The sequence below is a fragment of the Cetorhinus maximus genome, chromosome 22 (genome assembly GCF_964194155.1).
Source record: "Cetorhinus maximus chromosome 22, sCetMax3.hap1.1, whole genome shotgun sequence".
Lineage (NCBI taxonomy): Eukaryota > Metazoa > Chordata > Chondrichthyes > Lamniformes > Cetorhinidae > Cetorhinus > Cetorhinus maximus.
Window position 1 is genome coordinate 48932151 of NC_135900.1, and position 27904 is coordinate 48960054.

The 27904-nt window shown below is 41.8% G+C and overlaps 1 protein-coding gene across 2 annotated transcripts in view; it reads right to left on the reverse strand.

Moving 5' to 3' along the window:
• Nucleotides 1-5477: 5477 nt before the first annotated feature.
• Nucleotides 5478-27904, reverse strand: part of wnt5b (wingless-type MMTV integration site family, member 5b) — a 152059-nt gene continuing 129632 nt past the window's right edge. For both annotated transcript variants that reach the window (XM_078568274.1, XM_078568275.1), the window contains exons 4-5: nucleotides 27438-27730; nucleotides 5478-7700 (exon numbers count right to left, since the gene is read on the reverse strand). In XM_078568274.1, coding sequence (XP_078424400.1) covers nucleotides 7242-7700; nucleotides 27438-27730 — 752 coding nt within the window. In that variant the 3' untranslated portion in view covers nucleotides 5478-7241. The remainder of the gene's footprint in view (nucleotides 7701-27437; nucleotides 27731-27904) is intronic.

The following is a 27904-nucleotide window of genomic DNA, read 5'->3' on the forward strand; positions in this document are numbered from 1 at the left end:
CTTTGAGGACCATAAGAAAGGAAGGTAGATTGTATAGCTTTCTCACACTCCATTGTACATTTCAGATATTAGATAATCCCTGCTTTCCACACAAATTTACTGGGGGTTGGGAGTGGGTGCGCCGATGGAGAGTACCATAACATTTTAATGCACCATAACAGAGGCATGTACTTTCCAATCACTTGTTCCTAGGTTCTTTCCAGGCTATTTACCAGCAGGCAGTTGATGGGTTTGAAGCATTTAGTTGTCCTTTCACAGAGACACTCTTCTAACAGCCCAAGTTCATATCAATGCACTTCTCCCTTCCACCAACTCAGTTCAGTTGGTGCTCTTATTTCACTCTCCCTGTTCAATGTGGTAGTTTCTCCTTCTTCCCCTCAGTTCATGAAGGCACTCTTTCTTCCTCCCCACTTCTTTTCAGTTCATACTGGCACTCTCTTACCAGCACCACCCCATCCAAAAACACTACTTTCAGCTTCTTGTCTCTTCCCCCAAAGTGCTGTCCTTAGCTTCTTCTGTCTTGCTGCAGAGCATAACTCCCAAGTTCTGCTCCATTGCTTTTTCACTTATTACCACCAATTTTCTCTTCCAATTATTTTCCTCTTCACTGCCATCAATTTCTGTACTCTCTCCCTGTTCATTTCCCTTTCCTTCAGATCATACCATTCACTAACTTATTGATCCATCCTGTTCCTGCTCCTTGCGATTGCCATGCATTCTGTCCTCTAATGTCATTCTCATTCCATGCCCTCCTCTTTTCTCTCCCACCATGCACTCTTTTCTACATTTTGTACTCTATTCTTTCAGTACACCTGCCCAAAACCTTGATCTTATAAGAGTTTGTACCTTCAGTATACAAAGCCAATAATCAGGGTCGTAGCACTGGAAGCAACATGAAGAGGAGTAGAGCAGAGGGAGGATTAATTGCACTGATTTATTTCAGTGCATGCCTACAAACAGGTCAGGCTCCCAAAACACTGGTATCATAATTTAAACCTGTTGCCATGAATCAGGCATTTTTAACAGCAAAGCACCTTGAACACAATGCTAGGAAATTACTGTAGAGCACTTTAGGATAGATAGACAGAATTTATTTGTAGAGATTAAAAAAGTATATGCCACTGATCTGATTGTGGCCTTAATTCCATTTTTCTGCCTTCCCCGCACCCCTGCCACCTCGGCCACACCATCCCCAACCCCCTTGTCAATCAAAAACTTGTCTAACTCAGTCTTGAATATATTCAATGACCCAGTTTCTACTGTTCACTGGGAATTCCAAGCACTAAACACCCTCTGAGAGAAGAAATTCCTCCATGTCTCCATCTTAAATGGGAGACCCCTTATTTTTAAACCGTAGTTCTAGATTTTCCAAGAGAGGAAACATCCCCTCAGCATCTACCCTGTTAAGCCCCCTCATAATATTAAATGTTTCGATAAGATCTCTTTCTTTGAAATTCCAATCAGAATAGGCCCAACCTGCCCAACCTATCCTCATAAGACAAATCCATCATCCCAGGAATCAACCTAGTGACCCTTCTCTAAACCGCTTCCAATGAAAGTATATCCCTCCTTAAGTTGACCAAAACTATACTCAGTACTCTAGCTGTGGTCTCATCAATGTCCTGTACAGTTGTAACTGGACCTCCCTATATTTATACTCCATCCTTCTTGCACTAGAGGGTAACATTCCATTGTCTTCCTAATTACTTGCTGTACCTGCATGCTGTCATTTTGTGATTTATGTACTAGGACACCCAGATCCCTCTGTAATGCAATATTATGCAGTTTCTCTCCAATTAAATAATATTCTGCTTTTCTATTCTTCCTGCTAAAGAGGACAACCTGACATTTTCGCACATTATACTACATGTGCCATATTTTTGCCTACTCACTTAACCTATGTATATCCCTTTGCAGACTCTTTATATCCTCCTCACAGCTTGCTTTCCTACCTACCTTTGTATCATCAGCAAATTTGGCTACAGTACAGTCTGTCCCCTCATCCAAGTCATTAATAAAGATCATAAATAGTTGAGGCTCCAGCACTGATCAATGTGGCATTCCAATACTTAAAGTTTGCCATCCTGAAGATGACCCATTTATCCCAACTCACTGTTTTATGTTAGTTAGCCAGTCCTGTATTCATGCTAATATATCACCCCAACACCATAAGCTCTTATGCAGTAACCTTTTATGTGGCACCTTATTGAATACCATTTGGAAACCCAAATACACTACATCTACTGGTTCCCCCTTGTCCACCCTGCTTGTTACATCCTCAAAGAACTCTTTTAAAAAATTGTAAAACATGACTTCCCTTTCACAAATCTATGTTGACTCTGCCTGATAGTATAATGATTTTCTAAACGTTCTGCTACAGCCACTTTAATAATGGATTCTAGCACTTTCCCAATGACAGATGTTAGGCTAACTGGGCTTTGGTTTTCTGTTTTCTGTCTTCCTCCTTTCTTGAACAGGGGTGTGACATTTGCAATTTTCTAATCTGCTGGGACCTTTCCAGAATCTAGGGAATTTTGGAATATTACAAACAATGCATCCACTACTTTTAAGACCCGAGGATGCAGGCCATCTGGTCCAGGGCTCTTGGCAGCTTTAAGTTCCATTAGTTTTCCCATTACTTTTCCTCTAGTGATAGTGATTGTTTTAATTCCTCCGTCCCTTTTCCCTGTGGATTTTATACTATTCTTGGGGTGCTTTTTGTGTCTTCGACTGTGAAGATGGATACAAAATATTTGTTCAAAGTCTCTTGTCATTTCCTCGTTTCTCATGATTAATTCCCCAGTTTCACCTGCTAAGAGACCAATGCTTAGTTTAGCTACTATTTTCCTTTTTATGTACTTCTAGAACCTTTTTTGTCTGCTTTTATATTTCTTGCTAGTTTTCTCTCACATTCCAGTTTCTCCCTCTTTATCTTTTTGGTCATCCTTTGCTGGTTTCTAAAACTTACCCAATCCTCTGGCCTACCACTAATCTTCATAGCATTTTATGCCTTTTCTTTCAATTTGATACCGCCCTTATAAGTTCCTTAGTTAGCCACTGATGGTGCATCCTCCTGGTAGAGTCTTTTTTTCTCAATGGAATATAATATGTTGAGAGTTATGAAATATCTCCTTAAATGTCTATCACTGCTTCTCTACCATTTCCCCTTTTAAGCTATCTTCCCATTCCACTTTAGCCAACTCTGTCTTCATAGCCTTGTAATTACCTTTATTTAAGTTGAAGACACTAGTTATGGACTCACATTTTTCACTCCCAAATTCAATGTGAAATGTTATCATGTCATGATCACTCTTGCCTAGAGGATCCTTGACTATGAGGTCTTTAATTAATCCTAGGTCATTTGCATTTCTTACTTTGAATATTTCTGGCACAAAGGAAAGAAGTAGACTGCACAATCTAATGATACAAAAGCCAACCAGATTAATCATCCATATGATATCTATTTCAGGTACTTTAACTATTCCTCCCACTGTTGCTGCAGATCAGTCTCTGCCCCACTGACCATCAGGTCCTATAGGCTGTTCCCTCATTGGCTCCCAGTGTTGCTACTTTCTCTTGTCAAGTTCAATTATGTTGTGTATACAATATGCACAATGATATTGCTAATCCAAATATAAATCAACAATCCAAACAGCATGCAACCCCAAATAAAAACAAACAATATGATGGAAATATTCAGCAGCCCAGGCAGCATCTGTGGAGAGAGAAACAGAGTTAACAGGCTTTCCAGGGCCCCAATCCAGCCGGGATGAATTTGGGATTAGTAACCCAAAGATGTCAGTGGCAGGACTCTGGAAACTATTTTGCAGGAGGCAGCCAATTAAGTGTCTGCTTCTGGGAGTCCTTTCCATTGATGGCCAACGGGCAGGCTCCTGAGGCTGGACGGCCACTACAAGACCCTCCAGCATTGAAGGATCGGTAACCCCGCCATCAGAAGCGGGAACTACTGATGTAGTTAGGAGAGAGAGTGCCTTAAGATGGAGGTGCCCTCTGAAGAGATTTTACAAATTTATAAATAAAGTGCCAACACCTCCCCTGAACATTCAGAAAGTTGGGAGCAGTGTTGCCATGCAGGGTGGAACACTGGTCCCAGCCTGCAGCCAAGAGGCACCTCCATCCCTCAGCCATATTTCAGCCTCAGTGGGGGGGGCCCCACATGCAGACTGGAAAATTCTAGCTAGTGCTGGCAGAGTGGCCTTAATAGGCCGTTTAGGTGGCCTAACTGGCCACCTGCTGCTTGTGGGCTTGTAACCGTCACCTGCCCAATCCTGCCGATTCCAAAATGGTTCAAAAGTGGAAACATTCTGGCAAACTAGCAGACTGACCAGGAGCAGGATATTGCTGGTGTGCTCACATCCAGTCTCGTCTCAGCAGCTGAAAGAAAATACGGCACATATTTCAGGTTGATGACTTTTTGTCAGAACATCAGGTTGTTGAATTGAAACGTTAATTCTGATTTTCTCTCTACAGATGCTGCCTGACCTGCTGAGTATTGTTTTTATTTTAGATTTCCAGCATTTGCAGTATTTGGCTTTTGTTAGTGTGCAACTCCAACTGATTTGGTCCTCCAGCAACAGACTGAATAATTTTCTCTCTCGCGCTCTCTCTCTCTGGTAGTCCTTCAAAGCAAGGAGGACGCTTGCCACAGAGTATATCCTGTGGCAAGAACCTGCGATCACAGTCTTTTAACATGGGGAGGCTGTTGTGTTGCAGCTATCACATGGTTCTGACTGACAGGAGAGTCTCCCATTCTTACTGCATGCCAGGGGCATATTGGAAGGAGTTGTAGGTTGATAATCAACCTGTTTGGTCATGTTATGAATGCACCTTCTGGGGCCATCGAGTTCTGGAGTCAGACTAAAAGAAGGAGCTTCTGACTCAAAGGTAGGGACGCTACCCACCACACCACAAAGACCTCACAACAAATAATTTTCTACCATGTCCCTGAAACCAAACTTGAAAATTTATAAATGATGGGGAGGTTGGCAGTCCTAGGGACTGTAACATTTTTTGTCATTGCATAAACTGATCCCATCAAGCACATCATTACTTCATTAGACCGTAGATCGGAAGTAAACTGCACCGACAATCTATCTTAACCCTTAACTCTGTTCTGAATTATCATGATATTCTCATTCCCCAAATGGTTAATTTTTATGGTTTCTCTAAGTAAGACAATTCAATTAGTTATAAATTGTTGATAGATTTTTGTTGCTATAAACTGATGTTAAAACTGCCTTAAGATTCCCAAACTCCTTTCACATGGGAACCATAATAGCCACCAGAGAGATTTTATTTTCATATATTTTAGCTGGATCCAAGTCTCAAAACTGAAAGAAGTAAGTTCGAGCCTGCTGGGTCATCCAGCCTGCTTGAGCTGTGACAAACAATCTTTATTATTATTTAATTATTCTGCCAAAATGAGAATATAATGCATTGCTTTAGATTTTAAACAATCAAGGGTGGAAGCATTTTATTAAAATAAAAGCAGTTCATTTAAAGGATGGAATAATGAACAGAAGGATGAAGCAACAATATAACTTGACATATACATGTATTCTAACAATTTAGAATAGCCAAGTATGTTTTTTGCTATCAGTCTTAAATGCAAAATAAGAACATAAAGAATTCTCCATAAACTTTATTATAGTTGCGTGAGGTAAGGAGGCCATTTTTCAAAAACTTTGCAGTGAAGGAGGAGGGGTTGTCACCACTTAAACATTATGTTAAATAATTTAAAGCTACCAAAATTGCTTTAATTAAAAAGTATAACTACAATCTTTACTGTAGATCCAGATTAACAGTGATGAATGAATGACCTATGTGTATTGCATTGAAATGAAATATAGGCACGTGTGGTTACAAATATTGTTAAATAACATTACCTAATCATTCTAATACAATGTAAACAATTATAAACTGCAAATTATAAACTGCAAAACTCCCACAAGTATTGAGCATTTCTTTCATTCATTCTTCTTTCGAACAATTCCAAATCTTTTGCAGATAGTGCATTAAGATACAGGTGCGAGGACTCTTGATGTAACAAATATCCCACCCAATGGCTGAATTTGGTATATACAAGTTCTTATTTACAAAGTTAGAATTTCCCCTCCATCATCAGTTGCGTAAAAGAGACTGGTCATAAATTTAATAAATCTTATTATAACTTAAACGGTTTACAAAGAATTGATTCTATTATCTATACTACGATCGCCATCTTTTTTGAGTGTATTTTTTGAGTATTTTTGATTTGATTTTATTTCTGCAAATGTGGTATTTGCATGTCCAATTCTCAAAATCTTTCAAACAAAAAAACTGTGTGCTTCTCCTTTCAAATTTTCAGGAATTAGCAGATAGAAATGTTATTTATGACATTCTCAAAGTCCTGTTGCAGACTATCCTCGACAGTTCTTTGCTATTGAAAGATTATTTAATCCTCACAAATCAAATTAGGTTGGAGCTTAAATGTAGCAACATGCCTGTTTTCATTCTGGCACATATTCTAAGTACAAGCATATATACACATTTGTGCAGAATGTAAGTTGAAAGTATACAAGCACTTTGTAAAAATAGATATTGAATTTTGCAAAAACTGTGCAGGTTATTAGGTTGCAAAATACATAATACAATTGTAGCCGTTTGAAAGAAAACAAAATCGGTTAAGTTACTTAAAATGAATGAATGTCAATTGATACCAATGCCTTACAGAGACCTTTTTCTTTCCCTTCTTTCAATTTACTGACAGGTTTATGGGCAGTTCCAGTTATTCACGTAAGGCTGTTTTCCTATTTACAAAGTATAAGGTACTTTGCTGAAATAGGTGGTGGAAATGCTGATGGGAGGAGAAGGTAAAAGATGGCTTTCAAACCTGAATTAAATTAGGTCAGAATGCTAAATATTTGTGACCTCATCTTTAATAAATAGTCAGCAGGCAAGACTCGGTCATTAATGCTAATCTTGTCACTCATACACTATACATTGTACAAGGAGAGCCAGAGAGGCTAAAGGCAGAGTGCAGTACTAGGTCCAGTTAATTATATATATTAAAAAAGTGATTATAAAGCAGTTCATTTTAACTGGTAAGTGAAGTATGAATTCTGTTTTTCTTTTGCTGAAGTCTGAGCACACACATTCTACATTCACCATGTTAGCAGTTTCATTTGGATAAGCAGGAACTCTCCAGGCACCCTTTACATCAAAGTTTTTTCAGTTTTACGTTATTTACAAACAAACTGATCAACTATTTGCGTGCATTTTTTGCATTTGACGTAACAGCACCAATGGAATTTACAATGGCATCTTTCAACTTGCACAGTCTTGAACTGATCATAACCCCGCCCACAGCACATTAGTTCACAGCCGTCCATTCCCTCAGAGGTCTTGTTACAGAGGCGGCCCATTGTGCCCAGGGAGCCTGTGGTCTTATTCTTCACACAGTAATCAGGGCTCTGGTCAAGATAAACCAGGTCATCTGCAGTGGGAGGGTTGAAGCGGCTGTTTACTAGCTCCAGCTTCCCTTTGCGGTTGATTTTCATGGCAGCGGCACTGTCATACTTTTCTTTCAGCAGATCGCCCACCTTCCGGAAATCAGCCAGTTGAAGCCAACATGTCTTCAAGCTGCAGGAGCCAGAAACACCATGGCACTTGCATGCCACATCTGCCAGATTGTACACAGCCTGGAAAATAAAAAAGCATGAAGGACAAAAGCATTACAAATTTAGAAATGAAGTTTCATGTGCTATATTACTTATGCTACTCTTTGCAATTAATGCTTAACAGCTCTGCTAATTTCAAGTAAACAAATTGTGAGCCGCAGTTTACCTGAATGTCTCTAGAGTATGGAGGACAGAAGAGTCAGGTTACCTATAAGTGAATCTACTAGAATGTACATGTGTGCATAATTGGTGAGGAAAAGATCAGAATCAGTACTTCAGAATTATGTCCTAGCATAAGCAAACTCATGAAGAAAGGTGAAAATTGTAAGGAAGAATATAAATGCTGTAATTTCCAAGCAGATTGGAACATGGAATAAAAATGATATTAATACTATGAGCTCTAATAAGAAAAGCACATTTCTTTGACAGGGTGAAAGCAAAAAAAAGACATTGATGGTGTTGATTTTGGAGTAATTTCTGCCCTCTTATGAGGGTGGTGACAATGTCAGATACTGATTTCTGGGTATTGGCAACCATTAGGTATCTCAGCATAGGACATAATAGCCAAGCATGATGCTGTCTTCCTGCTGACTGGAATATGCAAAAAACAGCAACTTGCATTTATATAGCCCATTAAAGGCATAACACCCTGAAACACTTAACAGAGGTATAATCAGAAAAGAGATGAATCTTCAAAGAATGCCAAGAGAGGCACAGAGGGTAGCTGTTGGATTATCCAAGGCAAATTTGAACCTGGAAAGCTGGTCGGAGAGTAGAATGATGGGAAGTAGTGATTGGTAGGTTAGGGATTGGTGGGGTAGGGGTGAAGAGGTGGGGAGGGCAAAGTACAAAATTGGAAGAAATAATCAGCTGCATGACTGAGTGAAAGGAAAGGGAGAAGGCAGGAGAGACAGGCCTCAGAAGGGTCAAGGCAAAGAGAGCGGAGATATAATTAATGGCCTCAGATCCAGAGTTGCCACAATGTCACATGGGTGGACAAAGAGGGAATTAGGTTACATAGACACAGCAAAAATTAAAAGACATTTGTTGCTTATGAACAGAGGACAGGGAGGAGACAATATGATAAAGTCCAAGTTGAAGCTTTTTAGTGAAATAGAGAGGATCTGTAGACAGGGTAAAGTCAGCTTGAAGCATCACAAACCAGTTTCCAGGCCTCCAGGTTCAGAAAAAGTTGTGGTAATGAAGTCGGTCCATAACCAATTTGAATGACAGAGTATCAATTGCTGGATGTTATCAGTGGAAACTGAGGGATGAGGAGAGGTATAAAATCGGCCATGAGCCAGAAGAAGCCAATTCAGACATCCAATGTATTGTGGTCTCGGGTTGCTAAGCAATGTGCAGCAGCAGACCTGGTTCACCAGCTGAGGGGCAAGTAGCAGTGGCAGTGAAACCAAACCAAGGAAAGTGAAGTCCAGCAAGCCAGCGAAAAGTAAAATGTAAACCTATTAGAGGGAACTGGTCAGGGGTCAGTTGTAGGAAGCTGAAGAGCACACAAATGGGGCAGCAGCAGGAGTTTGGGAAGCCAGTCCAATCAAGTCCTTTGAAGGATGATGGAAGAGTTGTGGAAAACAATTGGAACAAACAGATAGCATGAAGGCAGGGATCATTCAGAAGCAGAACCCAGAGCAAGGTTGGAACTCACAAAAATAGATCAAAGCTATGACTCAGCAGAGGAATGGAAAATTGTTCCTGCAAAAGCAGGTCAAGTACTGGCATTGAGGCAGTTGAATAGAGAGTGCAGTCTTAATAAAAGGTGGTGGGATCACAGTTAAGCGCATGCAGAAGCAGTTGGAGAAATTGAAGTCAGCCTTGGAGATAGATGATTTTGTCCAGGTCCCAAAGAGTGGTAGACTCCTTGCTGTTCAAATATCTACAAGCTGTAAGTGATTTCAAAGGTTACAATTTACAGCTAAACCTACATTAAGGAATTGAATTATAATGAGGAATGCCACAAGGTGCTGCCCCAACTCTCTCGGCTGCTTTTTCATGATCCAAAAGGCAAATAGGATCCAAGAAGTCTAGATAGCTTGGCAGGTGCATCACTATGGAGCAAGGCAAGGAGGTAGGTCCCAAGAACTAACAGCCAGTATGGGGATTGAGCCCATTGGCATTATTCTGCACCACACTCCTAGCATAGCATGGTCCCACAAAGCAGCAGAGTAAAGTGAGAAGTTAACAGTGCACAACAGTGGCTCTGCCTCAACTTAGGAACTTATATTGTACATTGTCCATTTTACAATCTTCATAAATTCCTTATAAATGCATTTGCATCGTGAAACACTTTACAATTACAATCGCATCAGTAACTGAAAAGATATTTGAAGGAACAATTACAGGCGCAATATGATTGCTTAGATAGAGAAGGACATAAATACACCCAACATGGCTTCATGTCTTACAAATCTGATTGTATTTTCTGAAGGAGTCACCAAGATAGTGGATGAGGTAAGCTCGGTGAACATTGTCTACTTAAATTTCCAAAAGCTTTTGACAAGGTACTGCATAAAAGGAGAGAGATTGAGAACTGGTCGGTAGGTAGAATGTTATTATAGATGATGGATTTGGATCTATTTGGAGATCAGTCACCACTTGTGTTCTGCAGGGATCAATTTTGTGATGATTGCTCTTTATAATTTTTATTAAAGCTCTAGAAATAGATGTTAGAGAAACAATCTGCAAATTTGCAGATATTATTAAGATTTATGAGAGTGTCAGGACTGTACAAGATGTTGCTTCAGCCAGATCTTAATACACAGGGGATTGGGCTTTTGACTGGCAGGCAAGGTTTAATTTTTAAGTGCAATGTTAAGTATGAGGCCAGAATGAATGCTGAATCTACATACACAATTCAGAGAAAAACATTGAGAGAAATGGAACCGAGGTGGGGAACGGGTGGTGGAATTCCAGTACATAGATCACTAAAGGTTCATGAGCTATGCCATGAAGTGATGGCTAGGGTAAATAGGGTACTGGGGCCCATTTATTGGACAACTGAGTATAAAAGAAAGAATATTATTTTCTCTTTGTACAAGACCATGGTCAGGTCTCAGGTAGAATACTAAGTCCAATTTTGGTCATTTTACACAGTGCGTGATATTATTTTAGATTTCTAGCACCTGTTGTATTTTGCTTTTGTGTTAAAAGAGACCACCTGAGTTCACAAGTGAAGGAATATCACATTATCAGCACTTTAATAAAGTTAAACTATATAAATTATTTAAGGAGGCAAATAAGAGAGCAAGAAAAAGGGGACCTATGGAAAGTTAAAACAAAAGGGGACAAACTAAATAATTAAGTGTTAAAGAAGACGCAAGTAATAAATAAGATGGATGGCATACGTATGTTTGTTGTTAAATGTTTATAAAGTCGAAATCCATGTTTAAAAGAAGGTAAAGTGCAATAATTGACAAATGCTCAATAAACTAAAAGAAAAGCTTTAGAAAGGAGGGCAAAATAACTTACAAGAGCAGAAAAAGTAAAGGAACTTTAAGGACAAATGGATAGTATTAGAGGTAGTAATTGAATCGTGTGTGAATGAAAGGGGCGGGCTAATGCTAGAACTTATGAGCACATCACCAGATATTGGAGATGGTAACTAGTACAATCAGGAACAGAGTTGCCATGAAATAAACATGAGAACCAAAAAATAATAAGAAATGCTGCGAAGCTTCAAAAGATCATATTAACAAGTAGATATCAGGCCCTGTCCGAAAAAACGAGGAATTAAAGATTCAGACAGCTAGAAAAAAACAGATGACAGCTTGAAGTAAAACACTGGCCTAAAATGTATGGGGGAGGCAGGGTGACTTTCAGCAGCCAGGAAACTTGGAGATACAGAAAAGGCAGATGACCAATCAAGAGGCTGACAGGCAACCAAGGACCGGAGCGAGGGGAGGGAGAGATCACAGGAAGACATTGCTGGGCTGGGGAAAAAGATCATAGGAGAGAGTGTGCAGGGAGAAACTGCAGAGAGATCTGAAGAACATGGGGAGGGAGTTGGTTGATCGTGGTGGGGGTGACGAATCGCACAGAGGGAGGCAGATCATCGCGGGTTAGCTTATGGGGACTGGCAGGGAGCAATTCTGTTCCTCCTGGTCCATATGCATAGCTGCCTTTAGCTAACAGGTTTTCCAAAACCTGGGAAACTAGGCCCTGAGCCATGAAATCCAAATGGCTGCTAAAATCGGAGATACACAACTTCATTAACATACGAGAATTAGTGACCTGCCTCCCAAGAGCAGATTACTGAACAACCACTAACTGGAGTTCGGTGTGCTTGGGTGGGTTGGGGTTGGGTTTCCTATTTTTTATCATTTAACACCGCCCTCCATCCATCTCCTATCATCCTGGGGTGTTAAAAGCCCCCCTTAGTTTGCAAGTCACAGAGGTTCAAAATTTTAGAGATTCTTTGCTCAGGAAAAATGAATAGTCATGTGTACCATAAGGATATTACCTTTAGGTGTCAGCCCTTACGTAGTGGTAGCACTCTCACCTCTGAGTCAGGAAGTCATGGGGGAGAATTCTCCCCCCGTCGGGGGGGTTTGTGTGGGGGTGGGCGTCAGCATGGACATGGGCAGGCATAGACCCAATCGGCGCCCCCAATCAAGTCCACACTGCCATTTTATGTGGGTGGGCCAATTAAGGCCCACCCAGCGTGACATGCGCCCAGAAGCGCTGAGCGCTCCCTGTGCGGGCAGGGGAGGGGTTCCCTAACTCGGGGCCTGAGGTGCCTCAGGGAGATTAGTTTAAGTTTTTAAAATTTAAATAAAGCAAAGAAAAAATTTTAAGACATGTCCCCTCATGTGATAGTGTCACATGAGCTGGGACATGTCAATGAATTTTCATAAAAATATTTATTCAATTTATAAACACTTCATGAAACCTCATCCCGCCCATGGATGAGATTCCATGAAAAATGCGAAGGCCGCCTGGGCTCTTTGCTTGCCCGCCAACCTTAAGGCTGGACGGGCAGCTCAGTTTAATAATTTAATTGATATTTAAATGGCCTTAATAGGTTTGACAGTTCGGCGGGCGAGCGTCATTTTCCGCGAACCCGAAAATTCTGGCCATGGATTTAAGCCCCAGTCAAGGGACTTGAGCACATAACGCAAGTTGACACTTAGGGAGTGCTGCAGTATTCGAGACATTTTTCTTCAAATGAGACTTAAAACCAAGGATACCATCTGCTCTCCCTGGTGGATGCAAAATATATTCATGAAAGAGAGAAAAATTCTCAAGAATCCTTGTTAACCTTTATTCCTTAATTTATAGCACTAAAACAGATTATCTGGTCATTTATTTTATGCCATTTGTGGGACATTGTTGACCACAATTCAGCTGCTGGATTTCCAATCATTACAACAGTGACTACACTTCAAAAGTAATTTGTTGACAATAAAGCACTATGGGACAGATGTCATCAAAGGAGGTACAAAAATATACGTCCATCCTTATAGGATACTCTGTCATCAAACTGGAGCCAAAATAGTATTTTATGTTCTCCCCGTGGCAAGATTGGAGGCTGGGAAGGTATTTAACCAAGAAGAATGATGGCTGTGTGGTCCCTGGCATCTTCCCGCCTCCACCCTTATTAAGTCCATGGTGGGGAGGTCCGCGGAAAGCCTTCTTGCCTCACAGTCAATTGAGGGCCTTAAAATGCAATTAATGCCCAATTAAGGGCATCTTCCTGTTGTCGCTTGTATTAACCCAGCGGCAGGCAGGCCTGTTGCCATGCGGGGAGCAAGACATGCAAAACTGTGCTTGTGGTCTCCCGGGGAACGTAACTCATTCATAGCCACTCAGTGCCTGATCAAGGGACCCAGCATCAGGAAGGGGGTGCCCACTGAGAGCCGGTGCCGTGCCCTTGTTGCCAACCCCTTCTTCCTCCCTTTCCAATGACCCTCCACCCTGCGAAACCCCTCCTGCCATCAATTACCTCCAGCCTGGGTCCTTCCACAATCCTGAGCCTTCAGTGGATGACATTCTAGCAGCAGATGCCACCTCCCCAGTGGCACCACTGAGCAAAAGAGCTGCCAACCAATCTGGGACTTATAGCCCCCACAGTCCTGATCCGCTGGTGGCCTGTTAATTTCTTGATTGGTTTATAATTCAGTGGGCTTTCCCCAAAGGAGGCAATGCCAGTCTCTTGCCGACTCTCCAGCTGGGGGCCAAGGCCCCCCATTGCCCCCATAAAATTTCCCCCAAGATTGCCTCTGGACTCAAAGATAGGAAATGCAATGCAATGTTCTCAAGAATATTTCTGGTGTTTCAGAAAGGAGAGTAGTTCACCAATAAACCTGAGGATGTAAAGGAATAGCTGGTAACATGGTGTAAAAAAAAAGCTTTCATAAATAATTGGGGGAACCACTTAAAGAGCTAAAGGACCCTGGTATGCTTTGGAGCAGCTCACATGGATTTTTCAGACTGCAGCAACTAAAAGAATGTAAGGCGACCAGAGAAGGCTGCCCCTTGTGTTTCATTTTTTATATGAGTGTCCAGCTTAGGGAGTGAGGGGATGCAGTGACATGAGCTCTCCTCAGGGCAGGAGGAGGACAGCTTTTCCAACTAAGTAGGCATGGATGGAAATGGCCAAGGAAGCAGCAGCAGTGTGGCTCCTCTAACTTGGAGATCATGGACCTGGAGGGTCCAGGACCTCAACTAGGGGCAAAAACAGGTGAGTGGGTAACACCATCAGATGCCAAGCCCCACATTTGCCCAGTATTTTCCTGCCCAAAACACCTCAGGCCTACACACCTTGCAGTTCCACTCACTCCTCGTTTTGCAGGCACCCCACATTCCATTGGAGCAGCCAACACTCACATTTATCCTCAGCCTATTGTCCTTTTGCACCCATGCTTCACAGGCAGCATACATAAATGTTGTCCTTCATTTTTCTGAACACAAACAATTCCTAACAGTCCCACCTCCCTGCTTTCTTTACTTACAAGAGTCAAGGGTTGTGGGAGATAAGGAGTGGGTGAGCCCCCAATGACAGATACCTTGGCTGCCTGATGCACTGTGAAAGCAGTCTGGCACCATGAGGATGTAGATATGAGTAGCGAACTGCTGTCAAAAGTTGAGCCTCCTGAGGTTCAACTGCTCGCATATGTTGGGATTGCTGGTCCATTGCCAAGGAAGGGAGCAGCTATAGAAATGGACAGGCTGAGGGGTTGCCTTGCACAGCACCGATTCTGCCAGAGTGTTATCACTGCTTGGCAGGTGAGTGCCAACTGCTTGAAAGGGACTCCATCTGACCAGCACTTCACACACCCTCAGCTGCGCTTCTCTGCTGCCTTCAAAGTGGCATTGGTGCAGGTTATGCAGCTACACCATCCCCCTCTGTTAAGAGTCAAGGAGGACTGGCTTCTTTCTGCCAGTATCTTGGTGCCCATTCTCTTTGTTCTATGGAAAGACATGTAGTTGCATTTCTGAAAAAAATTCTGAATTGATGAATCAAGATCTGTTAAATGGGCTTCCTCATCTGCAGTAGTTTTCTGGTCAATTGATGCACAACCTACACAAAATATCTAAAAGAATAAGATATAATTTCCCCCTATTTGTTGCGATAAACATGGCACTGATGTTTTTCTCCTATCTGATGGAATTCTAATTGAAATTACTATGGGCTCCCTTTAAAAATAATTTGTGTTCCTTTTACATGATAGAAGCAGAGACCCATCATGTATACCATAAGAATAAATTGTGTGGAGACATTTCACTGTTGCTTTACGTTTGTTATGCTGTTACTATTCATTTTTAAACTTTCTTGCGGGGGGGGGGGGGGGGGGGGGGGGGGTTTATGCTGAGATTAAAGAAAACATTTTACTTCCAGATACATAAAAAACTTTCTTAGCATTGACAGTGGAAAACAATTTTGCTTTTGAGCTTTATCTAGACCTTGTTTTTACTATTATGGTACATTTTTAAACTAAATCTTATAGTTTCTAATGTATTCTGAATCAGTTTCCTCACAGCTGGATATTTACAAATGTACTTCAGATGCTTAGGCAGAAAGTTCATATTGAAGCCTCTGCTTTGTGGCTTTCATGTACAATTGGGTATAATCTCAGAATACAATCCACATAAAACTGGTAAACTACTGGACATAATTATAAACAGACAGTATAGTAGACTGTAACCCAAGTCATCAAATAAAAATCCTATGATCCCATTCAGTCACCATCAATAATGGTCCCAAATATAATCCTTTTTACAAAGCCTAGGCAAACTATTTCCCACCTATGTGTTATTTCCAAGTTCCGTGACTCCATCATTTGTGTTATTCTTCCCTCCTCCAAAAACTAAAACAATACCATCCATGTCTTCACAGGGTGGCGAGACAGTCAGGAAGAAAACAACAATACAGTCTCTGTTTCTGGCTTGCAATGAAGCCAGTTCTGTGTATGCATAGCCTTCCATGACCCGGAAGGAAAGCACAAATAGTTGCTCATTGCTCAGAGGGACTTGTTAAACTCACTGGCTGCAACCACAGAGCAGGAATTTTAAAAACATAAAGCTAATTTTTCACAGCCCTAGGTGAAATTATGATTTATATTTTTTAATATTATCAAGTGAACCACTAAAACAAGAACCATGCTTATGTTCAGGATCTGCCTATCTGGAAAAATAGGCTCCATTTTAAATGACCACAGAAGTTTTTTACGACCAGGTGAGAAGGGGTGAACTACTTCTCCTCTATTTAACCTCCTCGGTTGGTCACAACAAAAGTTTTTATTTCTTTTTACAAGGATGTGCCTTTTCCAAATCAGAATGTGTTTAACTATTTAAACTGTGAGCAATAAGGAGCCAATCAAACAAGGTTTTCTTGAGTCAAAGAAAGAGAAAATTATTAAACATTAAACCCAAGAAAAATAATAAAAATTTAATATCAAGCATTTGGCCCTCATGCAATCATTAGGGCTTGCGCACACGCACACACACACATGCACATATCAGAAATAAAGGGAATTAGGCACACACACACAGGTATCAGAAATAAAGGGAGTTAGAGTCCAATAAAAAAGGCAAAATAATATATGGTTAAGTGTCCTTTGATTGTCTTGAGGCATAGATTTTAAACATTGTAGCTGGTTTCTTGGATGCGATCAGATGCAGGAGATGTTGCAATTATTACGAGATCTCAGTTCGCTGGTAGGTTTTTGGTAGGTTGGTTTCTCGAACCGGACAACACACTTATTTGAAAAGAGAGAGAGACGGGGGAGAGTGAGAGAGCAGCCTTCACCCTGTTTCCTCTGCTGAAGGCTTTCTGGACACCGCCTGTGACACTTGCAATCTCTCTCTAGTGGCCTTGCTTTGAAATACTTCACCCATTGTGTATTTCCAAAAGGTTTAGAGTGGGTCTGTCTGTGGCAGCCATTGTTTCAATATCCAGTACTTTGCATTTTTAATGGCTCTTCCTGAGACAGTTATGAGTTTCAATGAGTGTCTGGATTATAGGATATTTCTCTCTCTTCACATACCCCTGAGTGTGATTTATTGATTTCTCACCTCCAACTTGGAATGTGGGCTTGCATTTTTAAGCAGTTTGCTCTGCCTCAGTTCAAATTGCAAAATTTCTATCCAGTTGAAAGTTGAAAAATCATATTTTCAAAAATAAAGATTCACTTTCATTTCATTACACAAGGTATAAAAACACAAAACTGAAAAAACACATTCACTCTCTTTGCCTTGGTCTGGATTATCCCATCACTTCTAAATGGGTCTCTTTAAGTTCTGGACAAGGCACCTGCAATCACATTCGATTTCCCTGCAATGTGGTGACTTTTAGTTGATATGCCTGGAGAAACAAACGCCAATGGAATATCCTTGCATTCCGAGTTTTGAATTTCTCCACAAAGGTCAAAGGGTTATGATCAGTATAGACTGTGGTCGCTCTGTATCCATTTTGAACATATATCTCAAAGTGTTTGAGAGCTAGCAATAAACATAGGGTTTCTTTTTCTACTTTCTGATGTTTGTTTTTTTTTGGAGAAGTGCCCAATTGGTCTCTCAATTCCTGCTTCATCCTCCTGGAGGAGGTTGGCCCTTACCCAGAGGTCACTAGCATCAATGGTTACTTTAAGTGCTTGGTTAAGGTCTGGAGCTGCTAGCACTGGCTCGCTTATTAAAAGGCTTTCAGCTTTTCGAAAGCTGTCTGACATTTCTCGGTCCATACAACTTTCGCTTTTTTTCTATAGTGGGCCTCCCTGCAGGGTGGTTGCTGTGCTGAAGTTTGGGATGAACTTGCAGTAAAACCCACACATCCCTAAAAATCTTATGATTTCCCATTTTGTTGTAGGAATGGGGAACTGTACAACTGCTTGTGCCTTTACAGCTCTGGGCACTACTTGTCCTTGATCCACCATGTGTCCTAGGTAGGTCTTTTGAGCCTTAGCGGACTCGCCCTTGTGAGATTAACCACTAGGTCAGCTGACTAATTTCTGGAAGAGGGCTTCCAGTTGTTCTAAGTGAGTTTCCCAGGAGTCACTGTACAGTAAGAGGTCGTTTAGGTAAACCACACAATTGGATAAGCCTGCCACTACCTGGTTCATCAGCCTTTGAAAGGTGACTGGGGCATTTCTGAGTCTAAATGGCATGACTCAACACTGGTGTAACCCATCCAGAATCATGAAGGCGGAGATTTCCTTTGCGCAGGCAGTCAACGGAACCTGCCAGTATCCCTTGAGTAAATCTATCTTTGTAATATAGGCTGCGTTACCTACCCTATCTATACAGTCTTCCAGGTGGGGAATCAAGTAGGAGTTAGCTCTGGTCACTGCATTAATCTTTCGGTAGTCAACGCGGAGCTTTGTGGAGCCATCTGGCTTGGGCAAAAGCTACAGGGGAGTTCCAGTTACTGCTGCTAGGTTCTATTATTTGGTGCTCCAGCATGTAGTTAAACGTTAAACTCCTCCCGAACTTGGGCCAGCTTTTCTGGGCCTAGGTGATCGGGATGTTGCCTTATGGGAAGGGCCTCCCCCACATCCACATCATATAGAGCTAAAGTGATGAAGCCTGGTTTGTCTCTGCAGATGGTTCTAAATGCAGTGAGCAGCCTTGTCAGGTTCCCTCACTGTTCTGCATTTAGGTGGGTAAATATGGTGTCCAATTTAGGAGGTTCAATGTGGGCCTCATCCCTGTCTCCTTCCAATTCATCCTCACTGTTCCTCCCAGCCTCCAGGTCTGTAGTTATTGGACAGACCATTACCTGCTTGTTCCCTTCTTGGCTGTGATATTGTTTTGTCATGTTGACATGACACAGCCTTTGCTTTTTCCTGCAGTCTGGGATTTCAATGAGATAATTTACCTCTCAAGCTTCTTTGCTACTCTGTACGGGCCACTGAGCCGGGCTTTAGGGGTTTATCCAGTGTTGGTAGCACTATCATGTAGTCTCCTGGCTGAAAGGTTCAAGCCCTGGCATGTTTGTCTGCCTGTTTATTCATAGCTGTTGGGGAGATTTTTAAGTGTTCCCAAGCCACATCACAGGCTCCCATGAGTCACTCAAGGAACGCAGTTATGTAGTTTAACAAGGAGACTTCCTCCTTCTGTTCTAAAAATTTCTCCTTGAGTAGTTTCAGAGTACCTCCCACTTAGAAACATAGGCTGGAATTTTCATCTCGGTGGGCGGGCACGATTGGCGGGCCCAGGAGCAGCTGGGAAACAGACTACCAACCCCAATTGGCTCCCAACAGCGATTTCACACTGGCTGGCCAATCAGCGTGAAGCGCACACTGAAAAGCTCGGCGCTGCCGGGGTGGGGACGGGAGGAGGCCGGGCAATGACTTCAACGCATGCGCAGGCAAGTGCTGACAGAAAGCTCGCTGAAGGCAGAGAGCTGCCTCAAGGAGCTGAAGAGCCGAAACCCAGGAAATAAAGTTTTTAAAATCAGGAAAAAAATGTCCAAGCATCACAATCAGGCATCTGAACATATAGATTATGAAAATGCTGTCCGCAGTTTTCTATTTTTATTTTATTTAATAACGGAAACCTCATCCTGCCCTTGGATGAGGTTTGCTGAAAAATGTAAAGCCGCCTCACCGATTCTCCCATCCGCCAACATAAGGTTGGACGGGCTATGTAAAATGACAGACAATTGTGCCATTAATGGGCTTAATTGCCCTCTTGATTGTCAGCGGGCGTGCTTCCGACTTTTGCCCATGCCCGCCGACCAAAATATCATGCATGATTTCACGCCTGATTGGGTCAGGCACGTGCCCTCCCGATCAGTGTAAAATTCAACCCATAGAAACATAGAAAATAGGAGCAAGAGTAGGTCATTAGGCCCTTTTAGCCTGCTCCACCATTCAATATGATCATGGCTGATCCTCTATCTCAACGCCGTACTCCCACGCTCTCCCCATACCCCTTGATGGCTTTAGGCTCCAGAAATCTACCTATTTTCTTCTTAAATATATTTAGTGACTTGGCCTCCACAGCCTTCTGTGGTAGAGAATTCCACAGGTTTACCACCCTCTGAGTGAAGAAGTTTATCCCCCTCTCAGTTCTAAATGGTATACCGCGTATCCTGAGACTGTGACCCCTTGTCCTAAACCTACCCCAGCCAGAGGAAATATCATCCCTGCATCTAGTCTGTCCATCCCTGTCAGAGTTTTATATGTTTCAGTAAGATCTCCTCTCATTCTTCTAAACTTCAGTGAATACAGGTCTAGTTGGCCCAATCTCTCCTCATATGACAATCGTGCCATCCCAGGAAACTGCCTGGTGAACCTTTGCTGCACTCTCTTTATGGCAAGTATATCCTTTCTTAGGGAAGGAGATCAAAACTGCACACAATACTCCAGGTGTGGTCTCACCAAGGCCCTATATAGCTGCAGTAAGACATATTTGCTCCTCTGCTCAAGCCCTCTCGCAATGAAGGCCAACATACCATTTGCCTTCTTAACTGCTTGCTGCACCTGCATGCTTGCTTTCAGTGATTGGTGTACAAGGACACCCAGGTCCCCTTGTACCTCAACATTTTCCAATCTATCACCATTTAAATAATACTCTGCCATTCTGTTTTTCCTACCGAAGCGGATAACTTCACACTTATCCACGTTATACTGCATCTTCCATGTATTTGCCCACTCACTCAACCTGTCTAAATCACCTTGAAGCTTCTTAATACCCTCCTCATTGCTCACATTCCCACCAAGTTTTGTGTCGTCAGCAAACTTGGAAATGTTACATTTGGTTCCCTCATCCAAATCACCAATATATATTGTGAATAGCTGGGGCCAATGACTAATCCCTGCGGATCCCCCTAGTCACTGCCTGCTACTCCAAAAAAAGACCCATTTATTCCTACTCTCTTTTTCCTGCCTGCTAACCAATTCTCAGCCTAATCCAATATATTAACCCCAACCCCATGTGCTTTAATTTAACACAGTAACCTCTTATGTGGGGCTTTATCAAAAGCTTTCTGAAAATCTAAATATCCACTGGTTCTCCCTTATCTATTCTGCTAGTTACATCCTCAAAAAACTCCAGTCGGTTTGTCAAACATGATTTCCCTTTCATAAATCCATGTTGACTTTGTCTAATCCTGTTGACATTTTCTAAGTGCCCTGTTATCACATCCTTTATAACAGCTTCTAGCATTTCCCTACTACTCATGTTAGGCTAACCAGTCTGTAATTCGCTGTTTTCTCCCTCCCTCCTTTTTAAATAGTGGGGTTACATTTGCCACCCTCCAGTCTGCTGGGACTATTCCAAAATCTACAGAATTTTGGAAGATGACAACCAACGCATCCACTATTTCCACGGCCACCTCCTTTAGTACCCTGGGATGTAGATTATCAGGCCTTGGGGATTTATCGGCTTTCAGTCCCATTCAGTCCAATCTCTCCAGCATTATTGTTTTAGTAATATTAATTTCCTTCAATTCCTCCTTCTCACTAGATCCTTGGTTCCCTAGTATTTCTGGGAAGTTATGTGTCTTCCTCCGTGAAGACAGAACTAAAGTAGTTGTTTAATTGCTCTGCCATTTCCTTGTTCTCTATTATAAATTCTCCCATTTCAGACTGTAAGGGACCTATTTTTGTCTTCACTAATCTTTTTATTTTTACATACTTGTAGAAGCTTTTACAGTCCACTTTTATGTCCCTTGCAAGTTTACTCTCATACTCTATTTTTCCCCTCTTAATCAATATCTTGGTCCTCCAATGCTGAATTCTAAACTGCTCCCAAACCTCAGGCTTACTGCTTTTTCTAGCAATTTTATATGACTCCTCTTTGGATCTAATACTATCCTTAATTTCTTTTGTTAGCCATGGTTAGGCCACTTTTCCTGTTGTGTTTTTGCACCAGAAAGGAATGTATAACTGTTGTAATGCATACATTCGTTCCTTAAATATTAGCCATTGTCTATTCACTGCCATGCCTTTAAATGAAGTTCCCCAATCTATCTTAACCAACTCATGCCTCATACCTTTGTAGTTTCCTTTGTTAAGATTTAGGTCCCTAGTTTTAGATCAGACTATTCCACTTTCCATCCTAATGAAGAATTCTATCATGTTATGGTCACTTGGTGTCTGTAAGCCAATTCAGACGGAGTAAAACCAGTGGACTCATTGGGTGAGGCTCTGGTAGCAGGCAGAAGAAAACCTAGTCCTTTATCCCAGTTATGGGGATACTCATGGTACTATGCCCTGGTCATTGTTTTCAGGGTCTGGTGGTACGATTCTAGTGCCCCCTGCAACTGCGGGTGATACACTGAGGACTTAAGCTGGGTCAGACCCAGGTTACCCATGACTTCCTAGAATATTTGGGACATGAAAATCAAGCCCTGATCCAAATGAATCTCAGTGGGCAGTCCATACTTGGTAAAGAATTGTGTTAATTCCCCCACCGCTATTTTAGCAGATATGGTTCTCAGGGGAACGGCCTCTGGGAAGCGGTTAGCCACATCCATGATGGTAAGAATATACTGGTGGCCCCTTTTGTTTTGGACAGGGACCCCACACAATCCACTAGCACCTTGCTGAATGGTTCCCTAAAAACCAGCATGGGGATCATAGCTGCAGGTTTTACTGCTGGTTGGAGTTATCCCACAATCTGGCACGTGTGGCAGGTTCTGCAAAACCTTACTATATGTGAAGGTGGGGCCAGTAAAAATGCTGGATGATGCGGCTTAGATTTTGAGTATACCAACATGCCCAGCCATCAGGATTTCAAGTGATAACCTTAATATTTCCCCATGGTACAGTCGGGTCATCTGTCTGCAATGCCACTTTAGCCTCTTCTGACTGAGTTTGTCTGGCCATAGAACAGGTTACCACACAGTCAGGAAAAATGGCAGGCACTTTCTCCTGAAGCTGTTCTGTCTCTCTGACCTCGGTCGGCTTCTCTGAGACCACTGGGGATGCCATCATTTTTGATCCTGCCACTTTTGATTGCCAAGATCAGGTCGGCCACTTCCACAGGCAAACTGGGGATGACTCCCACTAGTCACTGGTCCTGACACAAGGTTGCACTTGGGTGCAACCAGTATAAGGAGGTGGGCATGTACCCTTCTTCAATACCCTTTGCCAACATCTTGGCACTTACTGCATTCTCTGGTGGAAAGTTCATGCCTTTTCCCAGCAGCAGAGTTTGGCAGGCCCCTGTATTCCTCAGTATCACTTTAAGCTTACTCACCTCGCTCGGTGGGGAATGTGGCCACTCTTCCATCTGATAGAAAATCCTTGTAACTTTCAGGGATTTTTAAAAATTCACCCGCACTCACAGCAGGCATCAACAAGGATTTGCTGCCACAGTCGGAGTCATATAGCCTGGTCTGCTATGCTCTCTGTCTGAATCTCATTTTCTGCGCCGGGTTTGTGTGCCCCAACAAATCCCATGGGTATTTCCTGTAACCTCCAACAATCAGCGTGGAGGAGTCCTGCCTTGCAGCATTCTTCTCGGCCTCAATTCTCTTCTCAGCACCAGCCTCTTTAGCCTGAGGAGAGCCCTCATGTTTCCAGATGTCCCTTTTCACCCACAGATGCTCAGTTTCCTATCACTCTCCCACCTTCTATCCTTCTCAGTTGGTTGGGGTGACTAGGGAACGGTGTTCTTTGGGAGGAGGGTTTGTGGACAAGCTCGTAATCATTAGCCAGGGTTGCTGCCTGCCTGGCCACTGTTACTCTCTGTTACTCTATGTGAGTTCTTATCGGGAAGGATATGGAGTTTTTGAACTCCTCAAGGAGAATTATTTCACAAAGGTTTTTGTAGGTCGCCTCAATTTTAAGCACCCTTACCTACTGGTCAAATGCAAACTGCTTAAGTCGTTAAATTCCAGGCATGCCTGGTCAGGCCGGTTCCTGAGGCTACGGATTTTCTAATGGTTCACCTCCAGCACTTATTGGTACGCACTTAAAGCTGCCCTTTTTGCTACCTCATAGTTTGTTGCACTTTCCTCAGGCAAAAGGGAGTAAACCTCATGAGCTTCTCCTGTCAGTTTACTCTGCAACAGCAGGAACCAGTGTTGGGCTGGCCACTTTAACTGCTGTGCTACCCTTTCTAAAGAGATAAGGAAGGCGTCCACCTCTTCTTCATCAAACTTAGGGATTAAATGGCAAATTTGAATACCTCAGCCCTTAAGTCTGAGCTAGGGGTGTCTTCAAGGGCCACAAATCCCCCCCATCTCAGCTCAACCTGTTTTAATTTAAGCTCCCGTTCCTTTTCTCTTTCCCCTTCCTGGAATTCTCTCCACTTTCCTGGCATTCTCTCGCCCTTTTCTGGAATTCCCTCTCCTCCTTCCATTGCTGCCTCTCTCTCTCTCTTTTTCCCATTCCTGCCTCTCTTGCTTCTTTTCATCAAATTTCAGTTCTAATTTCCGCTGCCCCAATCTTAATTTCTCTGCTGCTAATTTATCTGTTTCAGTGTCCTCAATTTCCATCTCGCAATCACTTTAAAATTTCCATTTTTCTGGCTTTCAGGCGGAACTCCACCTCTAAGTGCCCAGCTATACCTTTTAATTCTTCCAAGGACAGTGCCCTCAACTTTTTGCCAGCTATCTCATCCTGGTTAATGAAAGCTTTGACATCAAATGTGGACATTTTAGCACTTTAGTATTACAGTTCCAAGAAAACCTTTTGCAGTTTTTAAAATTGTTTTCGAAGAAACAATTTACTTTCCCCAGTCCAATTCTTTTGTTAGTCAGTAGGAATAAATTCCCGGATGTGCCCCCAGTTTTATTATGATGAAGTGAGAAGGGGTGAACTAGCTCCTCTCTATTCAACCTCCTTGGCCGGTCACAACAAAGGTTTAAGTTTCTTGTTATGAGGATATGCCTTTTCCAAGTCAGAATGTATTTAACTATTCGAGCTGTGACCAATTAAGGAGCCAATCAAATAAGATTTTCTTGAGTAAAAGAAAGAGCAAATTTATTAACCATTAAACCCGAGAAAAATAATAAAAACGCTATGTCAAGCATTCGACCTTCATGTGGTTATTTGGACGCACACACACACACACACAAACACACGTATCAGAAATAAGGGGAGTTAGAGTCCAATTTTAAAAAGTGAAAGAATACATAGTTAAGTGTCCTTTGATTGTCCTTGAAGCATAGATTTTAAATGTTGCAGCCGATTTAGGTTAGCTAGTTTCTTCTATATGGTCAAATGTGGATGATGTTGCAATTACTATGAGGTCATGAGTCGTTGGTAGGTTTCTGGTAGATTTGGCTTCTCGAACCGGGCAACACGCTTATTCCAAAAGAGAGAGAGAGAGAGAGAGAGAGAAGAGGAGCCCTCAGCTTGTTACCTCTGCTGAAGACTTTCTGGACGCCGCCTGCAATTTCTGAGGCTGGCAGCCTTACTTTGAAAGACTTCACCCATTTTTTATTTCCAAGAGGTTTTGGGTGGGTCTATCTGTGGCAGCTATCCAGTACTTTGTATTTTTAATGTCTTTTCCTGAGACAGTTATGAGTTTTGATGGGTGTCTGAATTATAGGAAACACTCCCCTGATAGTGATTTAATTGGTTTCTGACCTTCACCTTAGAATGTGGCCTTGCATTTTTAAGCAGCTTGCTCTGTCTCAGTTCAAAGTGCAAAATTTCCCATCAGTTGGAAGTTGAAAAATCATATTTTCAAAAATATTGGGGCATAACCTCATAGCAAGTTTTATATAAAAAGTAAGGCTCGTCTGATCAGTTTCTTACTATTCCACCTTGCTCATTGTAGTTAGAGGAGTTCTTAAGTTTCTTGAGAATTTCATCATTCCACTTAAGCCCTCTGTTAGCTAAATTGGCTAGACAGCTAGTGTGTGGATCAGATTAATGCTAAGGACACAGAGTTTAATCCCTGTCCCAGCTGAGGTAGACTCAGGGCCTGCCTTCTCGCCTGAATGAAAAAAAAATCATGAGATTTTTCCATGGTTTGGTGAATAATCACCAAGGACCTGATTTCAGGAAGAGAACTGAAGAAGACAATTTAAGCCCTATCATTTGATGAGGGGCTAGAATGCACTGCCTGAGAGAATAGTAGAGGCAGATTCAATTATGGCTTTCAAAAAGTAATTGGATAAGCACCTAAGAGGAAAAGGAAAAGGACAGAAAGTGAGACTAACTGAGTTGCTCTTGCAGAGAGATAGTATGAACACAACAGGCCAAATGACATCCTTCTGTCCTTTAACCATTCTCTGATTCAATAACTACTTTGCAAGGATAAGACGGTCCTCCCAGCACCAAAAAGACATGGCACTCATATCAAGTGATGTTTGGCTGAAAAGCTATGAAGTTTTAAGAACTCCTTTCCCTGTAGAAGTACATGTGCAGTAATACCACAGTACATCCTACACAGAGAGGAACAGGCTGATCTGAAAGGAAAGATGGGAGCACACCATCACCTGGTTCAAGCATCATAATAATAGTGACTAAGTCCAGCCCGGAGAGATTGCACCTTTACCTGCACACTCCCACCCTACTGTTACATCAACAAAACAACTGATTCAATCATCACCTAATAAATGTCCCAATGTATGTAATCCCAGTCTGAAGCAAATTCTGATTTTTTTTAAATTCAGTGTATCAGGATTTGGAATACAAAATGCAAACCCTATGCCATGTCTAATATAATTAGTTCCAGATAGACTGGACGCCAATACATAATAAATAATATATGGTAAACATGTTTGAGTATAAAAAGCTCTTTCAGAGAGACAAGTGATAAGTTGTTAAACATATATGTACAAATAGGAAAATCAAACATTGCATTCGGTAATAGGTAGGTAGCAGTTTGCACCTGGTGAAACTTTAAACTGCCTTAAAAACTTTCTAAATAGATAAAAACCTTATTGAAAAATTAAATTCCACGGTAAATGTGCATTTTCAGATAAAGTATTGTAACTTTAAAAAGTACAGTGTCAAAGTGGAAACAAATAAAACTAGGCACAATCCAACATCATAATAGGCAAAAATACATACCAAAAAATGAAAAGATGTGAATAGTGTAGTGATAGATAGATGGGTAGATAAATAGATAGACAGACAGACAGACAGACAGACAGACAGAGTATATAGATAGGTAGATTGGTAGATAGATGGGTAGATAGTTAAAGGTCAATAATAGGTGGATAAGCAGCAGATAGACCATACGAGCCAAATAACTAAGGAATTATCAAAAGGGAGAAAAGAGAAGGCAGATAGAGATACAGATAAAAGTTTTGGGAATCTGCTGGAAATGGAAAATGTTTTCTTGCCCAGAAATGATGAGTAAACAATAAAAAAAAGCTAATTTCTGTCCATTTCTTACCCTTCTGCCAGCTTCATTGTTCTGCAGATTCATTAGGGTCCTGGCATGATCTTCTGAGCCTTTGGGGTAATTTTTCTCCCTCTCCCTGGCATCCACAAATTCTTTGGCAAACCGGTAGCCATATTCTGCATTGTCCCCACAACCTCCCCACAGCCAGTCCCGGGGAAGGTCTTTTGGTCTGGCAGCACGACTACACCCGCAGGTTGAGAGTTCCCCTTCACGACATGCACGACTTATTGCATTTACTACACCAGCTGCTGAAATAGAATATGTGAAGGCAGTCTCCCGGCTCCCTGAAATCAGACAAAACAAGGTATGGTCAATATAGGCATAGCAGCAACATTTATACATGTATACTAACTGTATTTCCACATCTGATTCCATGGTTTCAAACAGAGGGTAAAAAGTTGTGATGGATAAGAGAAGACAAATATTAATGTATAGCTCTGTACATGTATATATTTCTT